Below are 23,133 nucleotides of genomic sequence, written 5' to 3'. Positions count from 1 at the left end.
AAATACATGTTAGTAGGGAAGTGGTGTTAGGTAAATTGAAGGGATTGAAGGCAGATAAATCCCCAGGGCCAGAGGGTCTGCATCCTAGAGTGCTTAAGGAAGTAGCCCAAGAAATAGTGGATGCATTAGTGATAATTTTTCAAAACTCGTTAGATTCTGGACTAGTTCCTGAGGATTGGAGGGTGGCTAATGTAACCCCACTTTTTAAAAAAGGAGGGAGAGAGAAACCGGGGAATTATAGGCCGGTTAGCCTAATGTCGGTGGTGGGGAAACTGCTGGAGTCAGTTATCAAGGATGTGATAACAGCACATTTGGAAAGCGGTGAAATGATCGGACAAAGTCAGCATGGATTTGTGAAAGGAAAATCATGTCTGACAAATCTCATAGAATTTTTTGAGGATGTAACTAGTAGAGTGGATAGGGGAGAACCAGTGGATGTGGTATATTTGGATTTTCAAAAGGCTTTTGACAAGGTCCCACACAGGAGATTAGTGTGCAAACTTAAAGCACACGGTATTGGGGGTAAGGTATTGGTGTGGGTGGAGAATTGGTTAGCAGACAGGAAGCAAAGAGTGGGAATAAACGGGACCTTTTCAGAATGGCAGGCGGTAACTAGTGGGGTACCGCAAGGCTCAGTGCTGGGACCCCAGTTGTTTACAATATATATTAATGACTTGGATGAGGGAATTAAATGCAACATCTCCAAGTTTGCGGATGACACGAAGCTGGGTGGCAGTGTTAGCAGTGAGGAGGATGCTAAAAGGATGCAGGATGACTTGGATAGGTTGGGTGAGTGGGCAAACTCATGGCAGATGCAATTTAATGTGGATAAATGTGAAGTTATCCACTTTGGTGGCAAAAATAGGAAAACAGATTATTATCTGAATGGTGGCCGATTAGGAAAAAGGGAGGTGCAACGAGACCTGGGTGTCATTATACACCAGTCATTGAAAGTGGGCATGCAGGTACAGCAGGCGGTGAAAAAGGCGAACGGTATGCTGGCATTTATAGCGAGAGGATTCGAGTACAGGAGCAGGGAGGTACTACTGCAGTTGTACAAGGCCTTGGTGAGACCACACCTGGAGTATTGTGTGCAGTTTTGGTCCCCTAATCTGAGGAAAGACATCTTTGCCATAGAGGGAGTACAAAGAAGGTTCACCAGATTGATTCCTGGGATGGCAGGTCTTTCATATGAAGAAAGACTGGATGAACTGGGCTTCTACTCGTTGGAATTTAGAAGATTGAGGGGGGATCTGATTGAAACGTATAAGATCCTGAAGGGATTGGACAGGCTAGATGCGGGAAGATTGTTCCCGATGTTTGGGAGGTCCAGAACGAGGCATCACAGTTTGAGGATAGAGGGGAAGCCTTTTAGGACCGAGATTAGGAAAAACTTCTTCACACAGAGAGTGGTGAATCTGTGGAATTCTCTGCCACAGCAAACTGTTGAGGCCAGTTCATTGGCTATGTTTAAGAGGGAGTTAGATATGGCTCTTGTGGCTACAGGGGTCAGGGGGTATGGAGGGAAGGCTGGGGCGGGGTTCTGAGTTGGATGATCAGCCATGATCATAATAAATGGCGGTGCAGGCTCGAAGGGCCGAATGGCCTACTCCTGCACCTATTTTCTATGTTTCTATGTTTCTATATCCTGGCTAATGTTTGGAGCAATGTATCTAACTCTCAACAGGGTCTTTTTACCTTTGCAGTCTCTTAGCTCTACCCACAAGAATCCAAACCTTCCAGTCCTATGTCACCTCTTTCTGAGGATTTGATTTTAATTTTTACAAACAGAGCCACTGCACCCACTCTGCCTACTTGCTTGTTCTTTCAATAAACTGTGTATCCTTGGATGTTCAGCTCCCAACTATGATCTTCTTTCAGCCACGATTCAGTGATGTCCATACCTGCCAGCTTCTAATTGTGCCACAAGATCATCTACCTTATTCTGTGTACCTAGTGCATTCAAATATAACACCTTCAGTCCTGTATTGGTCACTCTTTTAGATTTTGCCCCCTGTTGACTGCAACCCATCCCACCGACTGCAACTCATCCCACCGACTGCGTTTCAGTCCCATCATCTGTCTGTTCTTCCTCACCGTCTCACTACACAATGCATCAACTTGTATATCAACTGCCCCATCCTCAGCCCTATCACTCCGGTCCTCATCCCCTTCCAAATTAGGGATTTTCCCCAGAGAGGGTGTGTGAGGAACAACAGTGCAAAAGTTTAAGATCAGAGCCGATGGATTTAAAAGGGACTTCAGAAATATTTTCTTCACACAATGGGTGGTGCATATTTGGAATGCCCTGCTAGAAATAAACAACATTTAAAAGAATCTACAGTGGATGAATACATAGATTGAAGAGTTTTATGGGGCTATGGACCAAACATAAGCAGATGGCACCAGCTCACTGGGCAACACAGACAGCATGGACATTGGGCCAAATGTATGACAACCTGACTCGAACAGGTCACCCGAAGGATCAATATGGTCATCGATAAAAGGAGATGGGGGAGGCTTTAAATGAATATTTCGCAGGGAGAGGGCATGGAAACTAAGGAATTAAGGAACATGAACAGTAGTGTCTTGGAACATACCACAGTGCAAAAGTGAAAGTGCTGTATCAGAGGTGAATGAGCCCCAGACCGTGATTTATTCTGTCTGAGTACCTTAAGACGAGGGAAAGAATTCAGGGCCCTGACAGATATATTTGCTTCACATTTCCATAAGACCATAGTCCATAAGACAAAGGAGCAGAAGTAGGCCATTCGGCCCATCGAGTCTGCTCCGCCATTTCATCATGAGCTGATCCATTTTATCCTATTTAGTCCCACTGTCCCGCCTTCTCACCATAACCTTTGATGCCCTGGCTAGTCAGATACCTATCAATCTCTGCCTTAAATACGCCCAATGAATTGGCCTCCACTGCTGCCCGTGGCAACAAATTCCATAGATTCACCACCCTCTGACTAAAAAAATTTCTTCGCATTTCTGTCCTGAAAGGTCGCCCTTCAATCCTGAAGTCATGCCCTCTCGTACTAGACTCCTCCATCATGGGAAACAACTTTGCCACATCCACTCTGTCCATGTCTTTTAACATTCGAAATGTTTCTCTGGCGCTGGAAGTCAGGAGGGTGGCTCAGGTGTTGTTTTGAGTTAAGAAGGACTGGAAGGTCAAGCCCGGGAACTCCAGGCCGCTGAGTCTAACATCAGTGGTGGGACAATTACTGTAATGGGTACTGAGAGGTTTACCAGCATTTGGAAAGGCAGGGACTGAGTCGGGATAGTCAACTCTGTTTTATGCCTGGGAAATAGTGACTCATAAATTTAACTATTTTTCTTTGATGAGGTGATAGAAATCACTGCTGAGAATAGGGTGATAGACATTGTCCACATGAACTTTAGCAGGGACTTTGACAAGCTTCCCTGAGAAAGGCTCGAAGAGAAGGTTTGATCACTTGGGATCCAGGGTGAGCCAACTTATTGGATGTAAAATTGCCTGCTTGCAGGAGACAGAGGGTGGTTGTGGAGAACTGCTGTCCAGACTGGAGCACTGTGACCAGTCGTGTATCATGGGGATCGGTTTAGGGTCCACTGTTCATTGGTACTAACGATTTGGAAGAAAATATAGATGGCATGGTTTGTAAGTTTGTAGGTGACAGCAAAACTGGTGGTGTAGTGAACAATGAAGGTGTTTATCCAGATAACTGCAAGATCACTGAAACATTTTTGATTATTGATAATGTTATTTATACTTCTCATTATTTATAATTATAGTATGGACAAGATGGGCCGAAGGGCCTGATTCCCTGTTTATATCTCAATGACTGGAATGAGATATCGACAGAGGATGTGGGGGTGTTGCTGCCTTTGGTATTGCAGATTTTCACTGAATGTCCTGTTTCTCAACTCGATAAAAGAGCCACCCGAGGGGAGGGAACGAGGATCTGACAACCGCAGAAACACTGGGGATTCAATGTAGGGAGGTGCCGGCTTCTGAATTGATCAAATCTCAGTGCAGTCAGATTCGTGGGGAGAGGAGAAATAAAGTGAACTGAAGCTGTAACTGGAGCCTCAGTGAACAACCACAGAATATTCAACGTTTACTGGCCACAAATGTGTGTTGAAATCCCTATGAATAAACATCGGCGAAACCCATTCCCAGATCATCTTCCTGAGGAATCTCACCCTGGAGCCTGGCTGTGTTGATGAATTCCATGGAAAGTTATAAACTTCTAACAAGGCTCGACAGGCTGGATGCAGGGAGGATGTTTCCCTTGGCCGATGAGTCTGGAACCAGAGCTCACAGACTCTGAATAAGGGAAATGTCATTTCGCATTGAGAAGAGGAGAACTTTCTTCTCGCAGAGGGGTGTGAATCTTTGGAACTCTCTATCCTGGTGGTTCTGGAATCTCAGTCACTGGGTTCATTGACAACAGGAATCTTGCCCGTCACACACACAAAATGCCGGAGGAACTTGAGTCACGCACGGTTTACGGAGGGAAATGAATAATTTGACACTTCAGGCTGAGACCCTTCACCCGGACTGGAAAGGAAGGCAACAATATGCAGAATAAGAAGGTAGGGTGTGGGATGAGCAAAAGTTGTAGGGTGATGGGCGAGTCCAGGTGAGGGAGAAGGTAGATGGAAGTGGGGGGAGGGTGAATGATGTGAGACGCTGAGATGTGACAGGTTGAAGAGACAAAGGTCTAAAGAAGAAGGTATCTGATAGGAGAGGACAGTATACCACGGAACAAATGGAAGGAGGTAGGGAAGCAGAGGGAGGAGATGAGCAGGGCATGAGGTACTTCCTCCTCTCACTTGGACTCATTGTTTAGGCTTTGACCATAATCTGCCAATTGTTCTGTGTATGTATGTGAGGGAGCTTTGCCAGGCTGGGAATGATGTGTGAGCTTCTCCCGAGATGAAATCTTGACCGAGGTCAATGCTGGGAGGTGTGTCTGGGCTCAGTCTGACAATGCTTCGATGTGGAGTTTTGATAGCAGTGAGACTCGCGAGTCCAGCAAGTGGCAGGCCTGAATCAATCGGAGTCTGCAGTCACGGACAGGTCAGACAGGCTGAGTGAAGCAGATTTCCTTCTCTTTCCTTCGTACATATTTTTCTGACAATCCCACTCACAGGGCAGATACCAGCTTTTATTACCTGGTGATGTCTTGGTGTGATTGTGCAGTGTGAGTTGGTTCAGGATACAGTGGATAATGTAACAGTCCCGTGTATTGCGTGTAGTGTGTCCCAGTGTTGGTGTGTTCAGGGGTCGGACACCTCCAGCTCACCATGTGACAGTGATGCCTTCAGCCAGAGTTACAAACAGTCTTTGCGAGTAAATATTGCTTAAAATTGTTCACAAACATGGAGAAAGGAAATTGTAAATGTTTACCTTGCTTAATTGTATCAGACATTTCTCTCAACGTTGTATTCAACAAAAAGGGCTGATCGAATTTTTCAACAGGTAGTGTACAATGTGTCACTGACAGCACCTGTCCATCATCACTAATCCTGTAAATATTACACAGCTGGTTATAAACTGAGCATCAATGATATTTGAACTATTTTACAAATACAACTGTGTTTCAGTAAAGACCATGTCCTACCTCCTCTTCCGACGAGCTTGCTCCTGAAATAAATAAAACACAGATCTCAATTGTCTGACTGTGTGCATCTTGACAGCAGGAATTTAAGCCAAGTTATTGAAATTTCCTGCTTCTAAGCTTACACTGCAACAAGGGGCAGAGAACCCCGGGAGAAAGTACAAGGAATGTTTATGATAATTATCCCATAACCGAGAGGATGGAACTGATGGGAAAGACTGGGAAGGCTGTCCATTTTTATTGGGATATCATGTCAGGAGGATCAGATACCGAAATTTAAGACTAGTGGTAGATTGGATTGGGTGTCGGTGCAGAACGTATCTCTGCTTGAAATGTAGTGAAGGGAATGTGGAACTCACTGTCACAGGCGTCGTTGAAGTGGAACAGCAAAGACTGAATGTAATGGGGAAGCTGGATAAACACATACAGACTCCGGTCCAACTCTGCGTGCTGTTCAGGAGAGTGAGAGTGAATCAGTGTGCGTGAGAGAAAGAGGTTCGGTTGGTTTGGCCTGCAGTATTCTTTTGTTCTTTTTAAAAATACAGACATGACTGCTTCTATAACTTGTGTTTGGTCACCTTACAGAGGCCACAAAGGAATTTTTTTCTAGCCTATCCCTTGTTTTGAGCGGCCATTTTCTCGCCTTTGCATAAGCCGTTAGCTAGCGCCCGCGGTAATAGAAACATAGAAACATAGAAACATAGAAAATAGCTGCAGGAGTAGGCCATTCGGCCCCTTCGAGCCTGTACCGCCATTTATTATGATCATGGCTGATCATCCAACTCAGAACCCCGCCCCAGCCTTCCCTCCATACCCCCTGACCCCTGTAGCCACAAGGGCCATATCTAACTCTCTCTTAAACATAGCCAATGAACTGGCCTCAACAGTTTGCTGTGGCAGAGAATTCCACAGATTCACCACTCTCTGTGTGAAGAAGTTTTTCCTAATCTCGGTCCTAAAAGGCTTCCCCTCTATCCTCAAACTGTGACCCCTCGTTCTGGACCTCCCCAACATCGGGAACAATCTTCCTGCATCTAGCCTGTCCAATCCCTTTAGGATCTTATACGTTTCAATCAGATCCCCCCTCAATCTTCTAAATTCCAACGAGTACAAGCCCAGTTCATCCAGTCTTTCTTCATATGAAAGTCCTGCCATCCCAGGAATCAATCTGGTGAACCTTCTTTGTACTCCCTCTATGGCAAAGATGTCTTTCCTCAGATTAGGGGACCAAAACTGCACACAATACTCCAGGTGTGGTCTCACCAAGGTCTTGTACAACTGCAGTCGTACCTCCCTACTCCTGTACTCGAATCCTCTCGCTATAAATGCCAGCATACCATTCGCCTTTTTCACCGCCTGCTGTACCTGCATGCCCACTTTCAATGACTGGTGTATAATTACACCCAGGTCTCGTTGCACCTCACCTTTTCCTAATCGGCCACCATTCAGATAATAATCTGTTTTCCTATTTTTGCCACCAAAGTGGATAACTTCACATTTATCCACATTAAATTGCATCTGCCATGAGTTTGCCCACTCACCCAACCTATCCAAGTCACCCTGCATCCTCTTAGCATCCTCCTCACTGCTAACACTGCCACCCAGCTTCGTGTCATCCGCAAACTTGGAGATGCTGCATTTAATTCCCTCATCCAAGTCATTAATATATATTGTAAACAACTGGGGTCCCAGCACTGAGCCTTGCGGTACCCCAGTAGTCACCGCCTGCCATTCTGAAAAGGTCCCGTTTATTCCCACTCTTTGCTTCCTGTCTGCTAACCAATTCTCCACCCACACCAATACCTTACCCCCAATACCGTGTGCTTTAAGTTTGCATACTAATCTCCTGTGTGGGACCTTGTCAAAAGCCTTTTGAAAATCCAAATATACCACATCCACTGGTTCTCCCCTATCCACTCTACTAGTTACATCCTCAAAAAATTCTATGAGATTCGTCAGACATGATTTTCCTTTCACAAATCCATGCTGACTTTGTCCGATCATTTTACCGCTTTCCAAATGTGCTGTTATCACATGCTTGATAACTGACTCCAGCAGTTTCCCCACCACCGACGTTAAGCTAACCGGTCTATAATTCCCCGGTTTCTCTCTCCCTCCTTTTTTAAAAAGTGGAGTTACATTAGCCACCCTCCAATCCTCAGGAACTAGTCCAGAATCTAACGAGTTTTCAAAAATTATCACTAATGCAACCACTATTTCTTGGGCTACTTCCTGAAGCACTCTAGGATGCAGACCATCTGGCCCTGGGGATTTATCTGCCTTCAATCCCTTCAATTTACCTAACACCACCTCCCTACTAACATGTATTTCACTCAGTTCCTCTATCTCACTGGACCCTCTGTCCCTTACTATTTCTGGAAGATTATTTATGTCCTCCTTAGTGAAGACAGAACCAAAGTAATTATTCAATTGGTCTGCCATGTCCTTGCTCCCCATAATCAATTCACCTGTTTCTGTCTGCAGGGGACCTACATTTGTCTTTACCAGTCTTTTCCTTTTTACATATCTATAAAAGCTTTTACAGTCCGTTTTTATGTTCCCCGCCAGTTTTCTCTCATAATCTTTTTTCCCCTTCCTAATTAAGCCCTTTGTCCTCCTCTGTTGAACTCTGAATTTCTCCCAGTCCTCAGGTGAGCCACTTTCTCTGGCTAATTTGTATGCTACTTCTTTGGAATTGATACTATCCCTAATTTCTCTTGTCAGCCACCGGTGCACTACCTTCCTTGATTTATTCTTTTGCCAAACTGGGATGAACAATTGTTGTAGTTCATCCATGCAACCTTTAAATGCTTGCCATTGCATATCCACCGTCAATCCTTTAAGTGTCATTTGCCAGTCTATCTTAGCTAATTCACGTCTCATACCTTCAAAGTTACCCCTCTTTAAGTTCAGAACCTTTGTTTCTGAATTAACTATGTCACTCTCCATATTAATGAAGAATTCCACCATATTGGTAATAGAGGCACTTAGCGTGTTTTGCAAAGAGAGAAAGCAAACCAATAATTAGAATAGTGATGAAGTTGTTGTCGGACCAACAAGGTGGGACTTACCGTTGTTTCACGGTATAGTTTACTGATTTTGGCTCAAGAGGCTTCTGTGAGGAAGCACAGTTGAGTATTGGGTAAAGCTTTTGTAGTGGTTGAATAAAAAGTCACCAGACTACAACTAATTAAATCAAGTAGGGATGATGCAGGATGAGATGGTGTGCTGTAGCTGCATGATGTGGGAGCTGGTGGGCCCCATTGTGGTTCCTGGTAACCACATCTGCAGCAAGCGTTGGTGCTCGAGGAACTCAGGCTCAAAGCTGATGACCTGGAATCTGAGCTTCAAACACTGAGGCACATCAGGGAGGGGGAGAGTTACCTGGATTCTCTGTTTTGGGAGGTGGGCACACCCATTAGATTAGCTGCCTCAATTTCGGTCTGTGGTCCGGGACAAGAGGGTCTGACTGTGGGTGAGGTGGGTAGTGGGGTCCAAGAGAGAACTGGAGGAGCCTCAGCTCTTGAGTCTCAGGTCTGAGATTCTTGCTCCCTGTGTGGATGAGAGTGGAGGCTGTAGGAAGAATGAGCAACCTAACTGTGACACCGTGATTCAGGGAGACATTCGAGGGGGTGGGGGGAGAGAAGAGAAATGTAGTGGTAATTGGGGATGGTATAGTCAGGGGAATAGACAGAGCTCTCTGTCGCAGGGATAGAGTGTCCCGAAGGCTGTGTTGTCTCCCTGGTGCCCGGGTTCGGGATATCTTATCTGACCTGCAGAGGAATTTGCATTGGGAAGGGAAAGATCCAGTTGTCATGGTCCGTCTGGGTACCAACAACATAGGAAGAACGAGGAAAGAGGTTCCACTGAGAGAATTTGAGCAGCAAGGGACTAAATTAAAAAGCATAACCAAAAAGGCGGTCTTCTTTGGATTACTACTTAAGCCACGTGCAAATTGGCTCAGGGTTAAGAAGGTTGAGAGAGTTCAATATGTGACACCACGACTGGTGTGGGAGAAGTGTGTTTGAATTCATAGGAAACTGGCACCAGAATTGGCGAAGAGGGAGCTGTTCTAATGGGACGGGCTCCATCTGAACTGTGATGGGACCCGGATCCTGGTGAATGGCATAACTAGGGCTGTGGATAGGGCTCTAAACTAAATAGATCGGGAGTGGGTTCAATAGATTGGAGAAGTATGGATAAAGTAAAAGATTAAAGCATGGATAAAGATATAGGAAAGGCAAAAGTTACAAAACAGAAAAGTAAGGGTGGAGTGCAGAAAAGACAAGTGCAAAAGACACAAAGATTACTAGATTGTAAGGGCACTTTGTCTGAATGCCCATGCTGCTGCTGTTCGTCCTTCGTAGTCGAAGAAGACCATGGCTTCAAAGTCAAATGGGAGATTGGTGGCTGTGGGTCCGGAGGTGACTGATGAGGCCAATCCGGGCCCTGAAGGCTCGCCCACATGTGGGACACAAGTGGGCGGGTGCTGTCGTGGCAGTGGATGCTGCTCGGGCCTTGCGCACAGCACGCTTTCGTTGTGCCTCGATGATGCGCCTGACTTCAGCTGCACGGGCTCCTGTGGTGATCTTGCTGCGCCAAGCTGGACGGTCGAGGGCAAGCGTCTCCCACGTGTTGATGTCGACACCCAGGCCTTTGAGGGACGCTTTGAGGCAGTCTTTGTAACGTTTCTTCTGCCTCCCCGACTGAGCGCTTGCCCTGACACAGTTCTCCGTAAAGCAGCTGCTTAGGCAATCGGCTGTCTGGCATTCTGACCACATGTCCAGCCCACCTGGCTTGGGCTTTCAGCAGGAGGGTGTAGACGCTGCAGAGCCATGCTCGTTCCAGGATTTCCGTGTCGGGGACTTTGTCCTGCCACCTGACGTGGAGGAGCCTGCGGAGACAGCTATGTTGAAAGTGCTTGAGCTGTTTGGCGTGTCTGCTGTAGACAGTCCAGGTCTCGCTGGCGTAAAGGAGGTTGGTAAGGACCACTGCACAGTAGACCTTCAGCTTGGTGGTAAGGCTGAGTCCTCTCCGCTCCCAGACGTTCTCACGGAGTCTCCCAAAAGCAGCGCTGGCTTTGGCAATCCTGTTGTTGACCTCAGCATCTATGTTCACTGCGCGAGAGAGTATGCTGCCCAGGTAGGTGAAGTTGTCGACTGCCTGGAGATTCTGGCCGTTCACCGTGATGTGCGGCTCCTGGTATGGCTTTCCTGGGGCAGGCTGGTACATAACTTCGGTCTTTTTGGTGCTGATAGTGAGACGGAAGTTGTCGCAGGCTTGTGAGAAGCAGTCCACTTCACGCTGCATCTCCTGCTCTGTGCTGGCGTTGAGTGCGCAGTCATCAGCAAACAAGTCTCTGATGACAGTCTCTCGTACCTTTGTAACTGCCTGCAGGCGCCTAAGGTTGAACAACCTGCCGTCAGTCCTGTACCTGACGTGGATTCCTTCTTCGTAGTTACGGAAGGCATCTGTCAGCATGGCAGAGAATACCATACTGAACAGAGTCGGGGCAAGAACGCAGCCTTGTTTGACGCCATTTGTCACTGGGAAGGCCTCCGACTCGTCGCCGTCATCCAGAAATTTCACCATCATACCGTCGTGGAACTGCCGGACGATTGTGACGATTGTGAATGCCCGTAGTATTCATAACAAGGTCAGTGAAGTTGTGGTACCAGTCAGTATAAAGGGGTTTGATTTAGTGGCCATTACAGAAACATGGTTGCATGGAGGAGAGGTTTTGGAATTAAATATCCAAGGATATCAAGTAATACGGAAGGATAGGCAGGAAGGTAAAGGAGGTGGAGTAACACTATTAATTAAGGATGAGATCAGGGCGATAGTGAGAGACGATATTAGATCTAAGGAGCAGAACGTAGCGATTAGGAATAGTAAAGGGAGAAAAATCACTGGTGGGAGTTGTCTATTAGCCACTGAATATTAACATTACAGTGGCACAGGCAATAAACAGAGAAATATCTGAGGCATGAGCAGTTATCGTGGGGTACTTTAACTGGGTGAATCAAGTTGGTGGAGGCATTCTTGAGGAGGACTTCATAGAATCATATGTGATAGTTTTCTTGAATAGCATGCCACTGACCCTGTAAGGGAATGTGTTTACTTAGATCGGGTCTTGTGCAATGAGACAGGAAAAATTAGTGATCTTGTAGTTAAGGATTCTCTTGGAAACAGTGATCATGGTATGATTGGGTTTCTCATACAAATGGAGGGTCCAATAGTTTGATCTAAAACCAGTGTATTATGCCTAAACAAAGGAGACTACAAAGGGATGAGGGAGGATTTGGATGTGGTAGACTGGGAACACAGGCAATATGGTGGGACGGTTGAGCGACAGTGGCAGATTTTTAAAGAGATTTTTCATGGTGCTCAACAAAAGTATATTCCAGTTAAAAACAAGGACAGTAAGGGTGGGGAGAGTCATCAATAACTAAGGAAGTAAAGGAAGGCATCAAACTGAAAGCTCGTGCCTACAAAGTCGCCAAGAGTAGTGGGAAACTGGAAGATTGGGAAAATTTTAAAAGTAACAAAGAACCACAAAGTGAACAATAAAGAAAGGTAAGATAGATTACCAAATGAACTAGCACAAAATATAAAAATGGATAGTAAAAGATTTTATAATTTTATAAAGCGGAAAAGGGTGGCCAAGGTGAACGTAGGTCCCTTGTAGGACGAGAAAGGGGAATTGATTTTCCATAATGAGGAAATGGCCGAGGTTTTGAATGGCTATTTTGTTTCGGTCTTTGGGGTGGAGGACACATCTAACATGCCAAAGAGAAAGTATATGACTGCGATAGGAGGTGAAGACCTCAACACAATAGCGATCACTAAAGAGGTAGCGCTGAGCAAACATGTGAGCCTAAAGATAGGTAGGTTCTGGAATGCATCCCAGGACACTGAAAGAAATGGCAAAGGCTTCGGTGATAATTTACCCAAAACTCTCGAGATTCTGGGCAGGTCTCGGAGGATTGGAAGACGGTGAAAGCCACGCTACTGTTCAACAAAGGATGTAGGCAAAAGGCAGGCAACTATACGCTAGTTAGTTTAATGTCTGTAGCTGGGAAAATGATTGAAGCTCTCATTAAAAAAGAAATTGCGAAACATCTGGAAAGAAATGGATCCATCAGGCAGATGCAGCATGGATTCAACAAAGGCAGCTCCTGTGTGATAAACTTACTGGAGTTCTTTGAGGATATAATGTGCGCAGTGGATAGAAAACAGATAGAAGTTATTTACTTAGACTTCCAAAAGGCATTTGATAAGGTGCCACATTAAAAGACTTATCCATAAGGTAAGGATGCATAGAGTTGGGGTGATCTATTAGCATGGCTAGAGGATTAGTTAACCAACAAAAAGCAGAGAGTTGGGATACATGGGTGTTTCCATGGTTGGCAATCAGTGGTGAGCGGTGTGCTGCAGGGGTCAGTGCTGGGCCTGCAGCTGTTCACCATATACACCCACAAACTGCAAGACAGAATTAGTGTATTTAATTTTGCTGATGACAGTAAATTGAGCGTAAAAGCAAATTGTGCAGAGGATACGGAGAGCCTGCAGAGAGATATAGATAGGTTAAGTGAATGGGCAAGGGCCTGGCAGATGGAGTACAATGTTGGTAAATGTGAAGTCATCTACTTTGGAAGGAAAAGTGGAATATCAGCTTATAATTAAAATGGTGAAAGTTTTTAGCATGCTATTGTGCAGAGGGACTTGGGAGTGCTTGTGCATGAGTTGCAAAAAGATTGGTTTACAGGAGCAGCAGGCTGTCAAGAAGGCAAATGGGATGTTGACCTTCATTGCTAGAGAGATTGAATTCAAGAGCAGGGAGGTTATGCTGCAACTGTACAGGGTAATGGTGAGGCCACATCTGGAGTACTGCCTGCAGTTCTGATCTCCTTACTTGAGAAAGGATATACTGGCTTTGGAGGTGGTGCTGAGGAGGTTCACCAGGTTGATTCCAGAGATGAGGGGGTTAGATACGAGGAGAGATTGAGTCACCTGGGACTGTATCGCTGTAATTCAAAAGGATGAGAGGAGATCTTATAGAAACATAAAATTATGGAAGAGATAGAGGCAGGAAAGTTGTTTCCACTGGTAAGTGAGACTAGAACTAGGGGGCACTGCCTCAAGATTCAGGGGAATAAATTTAGAACAGAGATGAGGAGGAACTGCTTTTCCCAGAGGGAGGTGAGATTGGGGAATTCTCTGCCCAATGAAACAGTAGAGGCCACCTCAATAAATATATTTAAGACAAGGTTGGATATTTTTTTGCATAGTAGAGGAATTAAGGGTTATGGGGAAAAGGCAGGTAGGTGGAGATAGGTCTATGGTCAGATCGGCCATGATCCTATTGAATGGAGGAGCAGGCTCGATGGTCCAGATGGCCTACTCCTGCTCCTAATTCTTATGTTCTTATGGAGTTCTGGGCACTGTTGCTGGGTGTGGTGATAGGTGGAAGGTTGCTTCTGAAGTGGGAAATTGATATGAGAAGAAGGGTTGAAAGACCTATCTATGATGTAAAATGGGATATAATCTGATGAAGAATATACCTGAAAAAGAAAGGTCTCTAAAACAATGAACCTGTTACAAGCTGATATACAGTGCCCCCTTGGAATTCACCCCCTTGGAAGTTTTCATCTTTCATTGTTTTAAAAAATTGAATCACAGTGGTATTAATTTGGCTTGTTTGACACTGATCAAAGGAATAAGACTCTTTCGTGTCAAAGTGAAATCAGATCTCCACAAAGTGATCTAAATTAATTGCAAATATAAAACACAAAATAATTGATTGCATTAGAATTCACCTCCTTAAATATGACACACCATATTATAACTAGGGCAGCCAATTGGTTTTAGAAGTCACCTGATTAGTTAAATCGAGATCTGTTTCCGGAGACCTGTGTGCAGTCAAAATGTTTCAATTGGTTGTAGTAAAAATACACATGTATCTGGAAGGTCCAACTGCTGGTGAGTCAGTATCCTGGCAAAAACTACACCATGAAGTTTAAAGAACACTCCAAGCAACTCCGTAAACAGGTTATTGAAAGCACAAGTCAGGAGATGAATACAAGAAAATTTCCAAGTCACTAAATTAAGTCGATCATCAAGAAATGGAAACAATATGGCACAGCTGGAAATATGCCTGCAACAGGCTGTCAACTGAATTACTCTGCAAGAAGGGGACTAGTCAGAGAGGCCACCAAGAGACCTATGAAAACTCTGGAAGAGTTACAAGCCTCAATGGCTGAGATAGGAGAGACTACGAAAACAACAATTGCTCACCAGTCACAGTTTTATGGTACAGTGGCAAAGAGAAAGCCGTTGTTGAAAAAAACGAACATGAAATCTTGGCAAGAATTTCCAACAGGCATGTCAGAGACTCTGAAGTTAGCTGGAAGAAGGTTCTATGGTCTGATGAAACCAAAATGGAGCTGTTTGGCCAGCAGACTAAACGCTATTTTGCGCGCAAGGGAAACACCGCACATAATCAAAAACACACCCTACCACGAAGCAAGGTGGTGGCTGCATCATGCTGTGGGGATGGTTCACTGCAACAGGCCCTGGAAGGCTTGTACGACTGAGGACAAAATGAATGCAGCAAAATACAGGGAAATCCTGGAGGAAAACCTGTTGCAGTCTGCAAGAGAAATGCGACTTGGCAAAAGATTTATTTTCCAGCAAGACAATGACCCCAAGCATAAAGCCAAATCTACACAGGAATGGTTTAAAAACAGCAAGGTTAATGTCCTGGAGTGGCCAAGTCAGAGTCCAGAACGTAATCCATTTGAGAACTTGTGGCTGGACTTCAAAAGTGCTGTTCACTCACGATCCCCATACATTCTAACTGATCTTGTGCATCTTTGTGAAGAAGAATAGGGAAATATTACAGTGTCCAGATGTGCAAAGCTGATAGAGAGCTATCCACACAGAATCAAGGCTGTAATTGCTGACAAAAATGCATCTACTAAATACTGACTTCATTGGGGGGGGGTGCGGGCGGTGAATTCTTATGCAATCAGTTATTTTGTGTTTAATATTTCTAAATAAATTAGACTCATGCAGAGATCTGTTTTTGCTTTAGAACATAGAACATAGAATAGTACAGCACAGTACAGGCCCTTCGGCCCACAATGTTGTGCTGACCCTTAAATCCTGCCTCCCATATAAGCCCCCACCTTAGATTCCTCCATATACCTGTCTAGTAGTCTCTTAAACTTCACTAGTTTTGTAAATGCCTCCACCACTGACTCAGGCAGTGCATTCCACGCACCAACCACTCTCTGAGCGGAAAACCTTCCTCTAATATCCCCCTTGAACTTCCCACCCCTTACCTTAAAGCCATGTCCTCTTGTATTGAGCAGTGGTGCCCTGGGGAAGAGGCGCTGGCTATCCACTCTATCTATTCCTCTTATTATCTTGTACACCTCTATCATGACTCCTCTCATCCTCCTTCTCTCCAAAGAGTAAAGCCCCAGCTCCCTTAATCTCTGATCATAATGCATACATTCTAAACCAGGCAGCATCCTGGTAAATATCCTCTTTACCCTTTCCAATGCTTCCACATCCTTCCTATAGTGAGGTGACCAGAACTGGACACAACACTCCAAGTGTGGCCTAACCAGAGTTTTATAGAGCTGCATCATTACATCGCGACTCTTAAACTCTATCCCTCGACTTATGAAAGCTAACACCCCATAAGCTTTCTTAACTACCCTATCCACCTGTGAGGCAACTTTCAGGGATCTGTGGACATGTACCCCGAGATCCCTCTGCTCCTCCACACTACCAAGTATCCTGCCATTTATTTTCTACTCTGCCTTGGAGTTTGTCCTTCCAAAGTGCACCACCTCACACTTCTCCGGGTTGAACTCCATCTGCCACTTCTCAGCCCACTTCTGCTTCCTATCAATGTCTCTCTGCGATCTTTGACAATCCTCTACACTATATACAACACCACCAACCTTTGTGTCGTCTGCAAACTTGCCAACCCACCCTTCTAACCTCACATACAGGTCGTTAATAAAAATCACGAAAAGTAGAGGTCCCAGAACAGATCCTTGTGGGACACCGCTAGTCACAATCCTCCAACCTGAATGTACTCCCTCCACCACAACCCTCTGCCTTTTGCAGGCAAGCCAATTCTGAATCCATCTGGCCAAACTTCCCTGGATCCCATGCCTTCTAACTTTCTGAATAAGACTACCGTGTGGAACCTTGTCAAATGCCTTAAAAATCCATATAGATCACATCCACTGCACTACCCTCATCTATATGCCTGGTCACCTCATCAAAGAACTCTATCAGGCTTGTTAGACACGATCTGCCCTTCACAAAGTAATGCTGACTGTCCCTGATCATAGAACCATAGAACCATAGAAACTACAGCACAGAAACAGGCCCTTTGGCCCTTCTTGGCTGTGCTGAACCATTTTCTGCCTAGTCCCACTGACCTGCACACGGACCGTTTCCCTCCATACACCTCCCATCCATGTATCTATTCAATGTATTCTTAAATGTTAAAAAAGAACCCGCATTTACCACCTCGTCTGGCAGCTCATTCCATACTCCCACCACTCTCTGTGCGAAGAAGCCCCCCCCCCCATGTTCCCTTTAAACTTTCCACCAATCACCCTTAACCCATGTCCTCTGGTTTTTTTCTCCCCCTGCCTCAATGGAAGAAGCCTGCTTGCATTCACTCTATCTTATACCCATCATAATTTTATATACCTCTATCAAATCTCCCCTCATTCTTCTACGCTCCAGGGAATAAAGTCCTAACCTATTCAACCTTTTTCTGTAACTGAGTTTCTCAAGTCCCGGCAACATCCTTGTAAACCTTCTCTGCACTCTTTCAACCTCATTTATATCCTTCCTGTAATTTGGTGATCAAAACTGAACACAATACTCCAGATTCGGCCTCACCAATGCCTTATACAACCTCAACATAACATTCCAGCTCTCATACTCAGTACTTTGATTAATAAAGGCCAATGTACCAAAAGCTCTCTTTACGACCCTATCTACCTGTGACGCCACTTTTAGGGAATTTTGTATCTGTATTCCCAGATCCCTCTGTTCCACTGCACTCCTCAGTGCCTTACCATTAACCCTGTATGTTCTACCTTGGTTTGACCTTCCAACGTGCAATACCTCACACTTGTCAGTATTAAACTCCATCTGCCATTTTTTAGTCCATTTTTCCAGCTGGTCCAAGTCCCTCTGCAGGCTCTGAAAACCTTCCTTACCGTCTACTACACCTCCAATCTTTGTATCATCAGCAAACTTGCTGATCCAATTTACCACATTATCATCCAGATCATTGATATAGATGACAAATAACAATGGACCCAGCACTGATCCCTGTGGCACAGCAGTAGTCACAGGCCTCCACTCAGAGAAGCAATTCTCTACCACCACTCTCTGGCTTCTTCCATCGAGCCAATGTCTAATCCAATTTACCACCTCTCCATGTATACCTAGCGACTGAATTTTCCTAACTAACCTCCCATGCGGGACCTTGTCAAAGGCCTTACTGAAGTCCAAGTAGACAATATCCACTGCCTTCCCTTCATCCACTTTCCTGGTAACCTCCTCGAAAAACTCCAACAGATTGGTCAAACATGACCTACCACGCACAAAGCCATGTTGACTCTCCCTAATAAGCCCCTATCTATCCAAATGCTTGTAGATTCTGTCGCTTAGTACTCCCTCCAATAACTTACCTACTACTGACGTTAAACTCACTGGCCTATAATTTCCCGGATTAATTTTCCATCCTTTTTTAAACAATGGAACAACATGAGCCACTCTCCAATCCTCCGGCACTTCACCCGTAGACAGCGACATTTTAAATATTTCTGCTAGGGCCCCCGCAATTTCAACACTAGTCTCCTTCAAGGTCCGAGGGAACTCTCTGTCATGTCCCGGGGATGTATCCACTTTAATTTTCCTCAAGACAGCAAGCACCTCCTCATTTTCAATCTGTACTGTTTCTATGGTCTCACTACTTGATTCCCTCAATTCCATAGATTTCATGCCAGCTTCCTTAGTAAATACAGACGCAAAAAACCTATTTAAGATCTCCCCCATTTCCTTTCGTTCCGCACAAAGCCGACCACTCTGATCTTCAAGAGGACCACTTTTATCCCTTACAATCCTTTTGCTCTTAATATACTTGTAAAAGCTCTTTGGATTATCCTTCACTTTGACTGCCAAGGCAATCTCATGTCTTCTTTTAGCCCTCCTGATTTCTTTCTTAAGTATTTTCTTGCACTTCTTATACTCCTCAAGCACCTGATTTACCCCCTGTTTCCTATACATTTCATACAACTCCCTCTTCTTCTTTATCAGAGTTGCAATATCCCTTGAGAACCAAGGTTCCTTATTCCTATTCAATTTGCCTTTAATCCTGACTGGAACATACAAACTCTGCACTCTCAAAATTTCCCCTTTGAAGGCTTCCCACCTACCAATCACATCTTTGCCAGAGAACAACCTGTCCCAATCCACGCTTTTTAGATCCGTTCTCATTTCTTCAAATTTGGCCTTCTTCCAATTTTGAACCTCAACCCTAGGACCAGATCTATCCTTGTCCATGATCAAATTGAAACTAATGGTGTTATGATCACTGGAACCAAAGTGCTCCCCTACACAGATTTCTGTCACTTGCCCTAATTCGTTAGCTAACAGGAGATCCAATATTGCATCCCCTCTAGTTGGTCCCTCTATATATTGATTTAGAAAACTTTCCTGAACACATTTTACAAAATCTAAACCATCTCGGCCCCTAACAGTATGGGAGTCCCAATCAATGTGTGGAAAATTAAAATCCCCTACCACCACAACTTTACGTTTCCTGCAGTTGCCTGCTATCTCTCTGCAGATTTGCTCTTCCAAGTCTCGTTGACTATTGGATGGTCTGTAATACAATCCCACTAATGTGGCCATACCTTTCCTGTTTCTCAGCTCCACCCATAAGGACTCAGTAGACAAGCCCTCTAATCTGTCCTGCCTGAGCACTGCTGTAATATTTTCCCTAACAAGCAATGCTACTCACGACCTTTCATTCCTCTGCCTCCATCACATCTGAAACATCGGAACCCTGGAATATTAAGCTGCCAGTCCTGCCCCTCCTGTAGCCAAGTTTCACTAATTGCTACAACATCATAATTCCATGTGTCAATCCACGCCCTCAACTCATCCGCCTTCCCCGCAATACTCCTAGCATTGAAATATATACACATCAGAAGATTTTTACCACCACTCACAACCTTTCTATCAGACCATGATTCTCTAAATGCCTACAGATCCTATCTCTAAGAATCTTTTCCAACAGCTTTCCCACCACAGACGTAAGGCTCACTGGTCTATAATTACCCGGACTATCCCTACTACCTTTTTTGAATAAGGGAACAACATTCGCCTCCCTCCAATCCTCCGGTACCATTCCAGTGGACAACGAGAACATAAAGATTCTAGCCAGATGCTCAGCAATCTCTTCCTTTGCCTCGTGGAGCAGCCTGGGGAATATTCCATCAGGCCCCGGGGACTTATCTGTCCTAATGCATTTTAACAACTCCAACACCTCCTCTCCCTTAATATCAACATGCTCCAGAACATCAACCTCACTCATATTGTCCTCACCATCATCAAGTTCCCTCTCATTGGTGAATATCGAAGAGAAGTATTCATTGAGGACCTCGCTCACTTCCACAGCCTCCAGACACATCTTCCCACCTTTTTCTCTAATCAGTCCTACCTTCACTCCTGTCATCCTTTTTTTTCTTCACAATATTGAGATAATAAAACATGAAAAACATGAAAACTTCCAAGCCGGGGGAGGGGGTGGTTGTTAATACTCTTTATCGGCGCTGTCGATGTTTAATCTGATGTGTGGGTCACAATGTCCCTCGGGGTCAATATCACAAGTGACCTTACTTGGTCCAACCAAGCAGAGACCACTGTCAAGAAGGCCCTCCTGCGTCTTTACTTCCTGAGAAAACTGAAGAACTTTGGCCTGTTCCCTAAAACACACACAAATTTTTATAGATGCACCGTAGAAAGCATTCTTCTAGGGTGCATCACAGCCTGGTATGGAAGTTGTCCTGTCCAATAGCAGAAGAAGCTACAGAAGATCATGAACCCAGCGAAGCAAATCACACAAACCAATCTTCCGTCCATGGACTCACTTTACACCGCACGCTGTCGGAGCAGTGCTGCCAGGATAATCAAGGACACGACCCGCCCAGCCAACACACTTTTCGTCACTCTTCCCTCCGGGAGAAGGCTCAGGAGCTTGAAGACTTGTACGGTCTGATTTGGGAACAGCTTCTTTCCAACTGTGATAAGACCGTTGAACGGATCCTGACCCGGATCTGGGCCGTACCCTCCACATATCCGGACCTGCATCTCGTTGTTTTGCACTACCTTACTTTCCATTTTTCTAGTTTCTATGTATGATTGAAAATTTAAATTTTTAATATTTACTATTGCTTTGTAATCCAGGGAGCAGGAAGCGCAAAATCAAATATCGCTATCATGATTGTACGTTCTGGTATCAATTGTTTGGCGACGATAAAGTATAAAGTATATGTGCAATTCAATCTCAATTCCCACTGGTAGACACGAGAGATCATCACAACCACCACACCAGACACACTCACAGCCTGTGACTGTAACTGGATGTTACTCTGATCTCAGGGAATATTATACGTGGAAATGACAGAAACGATCGGCAGCTCAGTGCTCTGATCAGAGTAACTCATTCCCGAGAAGGTTACAGACTGTCCTGCAACGTACAGATGTTGTGGGAGGTCGGTTTGGGGAACGGCAACAGTCCTGTACAGTCAAAACATCTGTCCGGTTTAAATCTGTTTACAATGATAGTATCTGTAAATACCACATTGAGTTAAAATACATCATTTTGAGACTCTGCACTTTTACAGAACCAAACTGAAATCTCTCACCATGAGGAATGTGATATGTTCTTGTTGGTCCATCTGTTCCTGTAACTTTGAGATTTCCTCCTGGATGGAATTTAAATTCTCTTGAATCTTTCGAAGACTTTTCTCCATTGGATTTAGAATCCTCGCCTCCTCTGCCCTGAGATCTCGGAGTAAGTGCTGCTCTTTCTCGGTGATAATCTGGCGCAGTTCAGCAAACTCGGATGTAATGTGGGACTGAACGCTGTGTGACTGTTCCTGACAATTAAAGGAGAGGCTAGCTGATTACTTGGCTGTAAAGTATTTCCCTATCACCTGGAAGGAGGCCATTCAGCCTGTTGACTCTATGCTGATTCTCAGATATTCAATTCCATTCATTCAATCCCTGAAACCGATTCTTCCTCACTGACCCATTACCTCCCACCTGATTCACAGTCCACCCGCCTTCACAGGTTTAATTACAGAAGCGAATGATACATTCAACCTAGATTTCCTGGCAATGCCGGCCCACTGTGATCTCAAGGAGAACATGCAAACTCCACGCAAACAGCACCAGAGGTCAGAATCGAACACAGGTCCCGGGAGCTGCGATACTCTATTCGGCATTAAAGAGATCAAACGACACAGGAAAATCAGGGAATCCTCACCCGAACTTCGGAAATCTTCTCTTTCTGTTGCCGCTCCATTTCCTTGAGCTCGGATTTCTTTTCTGTGGGGGAATCTAAGGCAGATTTCACCCGGTCCTGGGAGGCAGAGAGTGAAGGAATTAGACAATAAAGGTGCATTGCCGATTCGGACCAGTTTATTGTCATAAACACCAGGGGTGAGAAAATAAATACGTCATGAAAAAAAATCAGGTGATCAAAATCGATTTGTTTTTACCTTATAGACTTCAACAGCTTCTTCAATCGGCAGGAAGCGGTGCTCTTTGTGTTCCCTCGCGTCTCCACAGATCAGACAGAGCAGTTTCTTGTCTGTCTCACAAAACAGCTTCAATTCTTCATCATGTTTCTCGCAGTGAAGTTTACTTTCCTTTCCTTTCGGATTCAGGTTTAGTTTTCGAGCTTTGTCAGACAGATTTGCTAAGGCCCGATTGGCTCTGAGGGTGCGGTCTGCAAATTCCTCTCTACATTCCGGACAGGAGTTTCTCTCCTCCCTTTCCCAACACCGCGTGATACAGGAGCGACAGAAGCTGTGCCCACAGTCCAGTGACACTGGATCGGTAAAGAAATCCAGGCAGATGGGACAAGTTACCTCCTCGGTCAAACTCTCGACCTGTCCTTTCGAATCCATGTTAACTCCGGCACTTCCTGGTTCAGGATCCTTTCACTTCTGGGGAGGGGCTGAACGCCTGCAGTACCGCGAGTGTCCACCAGGCGCGCTGCAGTCTCACGGAATGAACTTTATGTTGCTGTATGTGAAACACCTTTTACGAGCCGTGTCTGGAGCCCCTCGCTAACAGTCACCGGAATCAGCGGTTGCAAAACACCTTTCTCACACTCTGTATGTCAAGAGTAGATATGGCATAGTCCCGCTGAATCCATGAAGTTGAGACGTCTCGCCCA

The 23,133-nt window shown here is 45.0% G+C and overlaps 1 protein-coding gene across 1 annotated transcript in view; it reads right to left on the bottom strand.

The window, feature by feature from the left end:
- The window catches only part of LOC134346507 (zinc-binding protein A33-like), a 28,445-nt gene extending 5,569 nt beyond the window's left edge, over window positions 1-22,876 (bottom strand). The window contains exons 1-5 of the mRNA XM_063047892.1: window positions 22,451-22,876; window positions 22,216-22,311; window positions 21,593-21,826; window positions 5,616-5,638; window positions 5,402-5,520 (exon numbers count right to left, since the gene is read on the bottom strand). Of these exons, the coding sequence (XP_062903962.1) occupies window positions 5,402-5,520; window positions 5,616-5,638; window positions 21,593-21,826; window positions 22,216-22,311; window positions 22,451-22,861 (883 nt within the window). The 5' untranslated portion in view covers window positions 22,862-22,876. The remainder of the gene's footprint in view (window positions 1-5,401; window positions 5,521-5,615; window positions 5,639-21,592; window positions 21,827-22,215; window positions 22,312-22,450) is intronic.
- Window positions 22,877-23,133: the final 257 nt, after the last annotated feature.

The sequence above is a fragment of the Mobula hypostoma genome, chromosome 5 (assembly GCF_963921235.1).
Source record: "Mobula hypostoma chromosome 5, sMobHyp1.1, whole genome shotgun sequence".
NCBI classification, from domain to species: domain Eukaryota; kingdom Metazoa; phylum Chordata; class Chondrichthyes; order Myliobatiformes; family Myliobatidae; genus Mobula; species Mobula hypostoma.
This window is presented reverse-complemented; position numbering and strand designations above follow the sequence as displayed.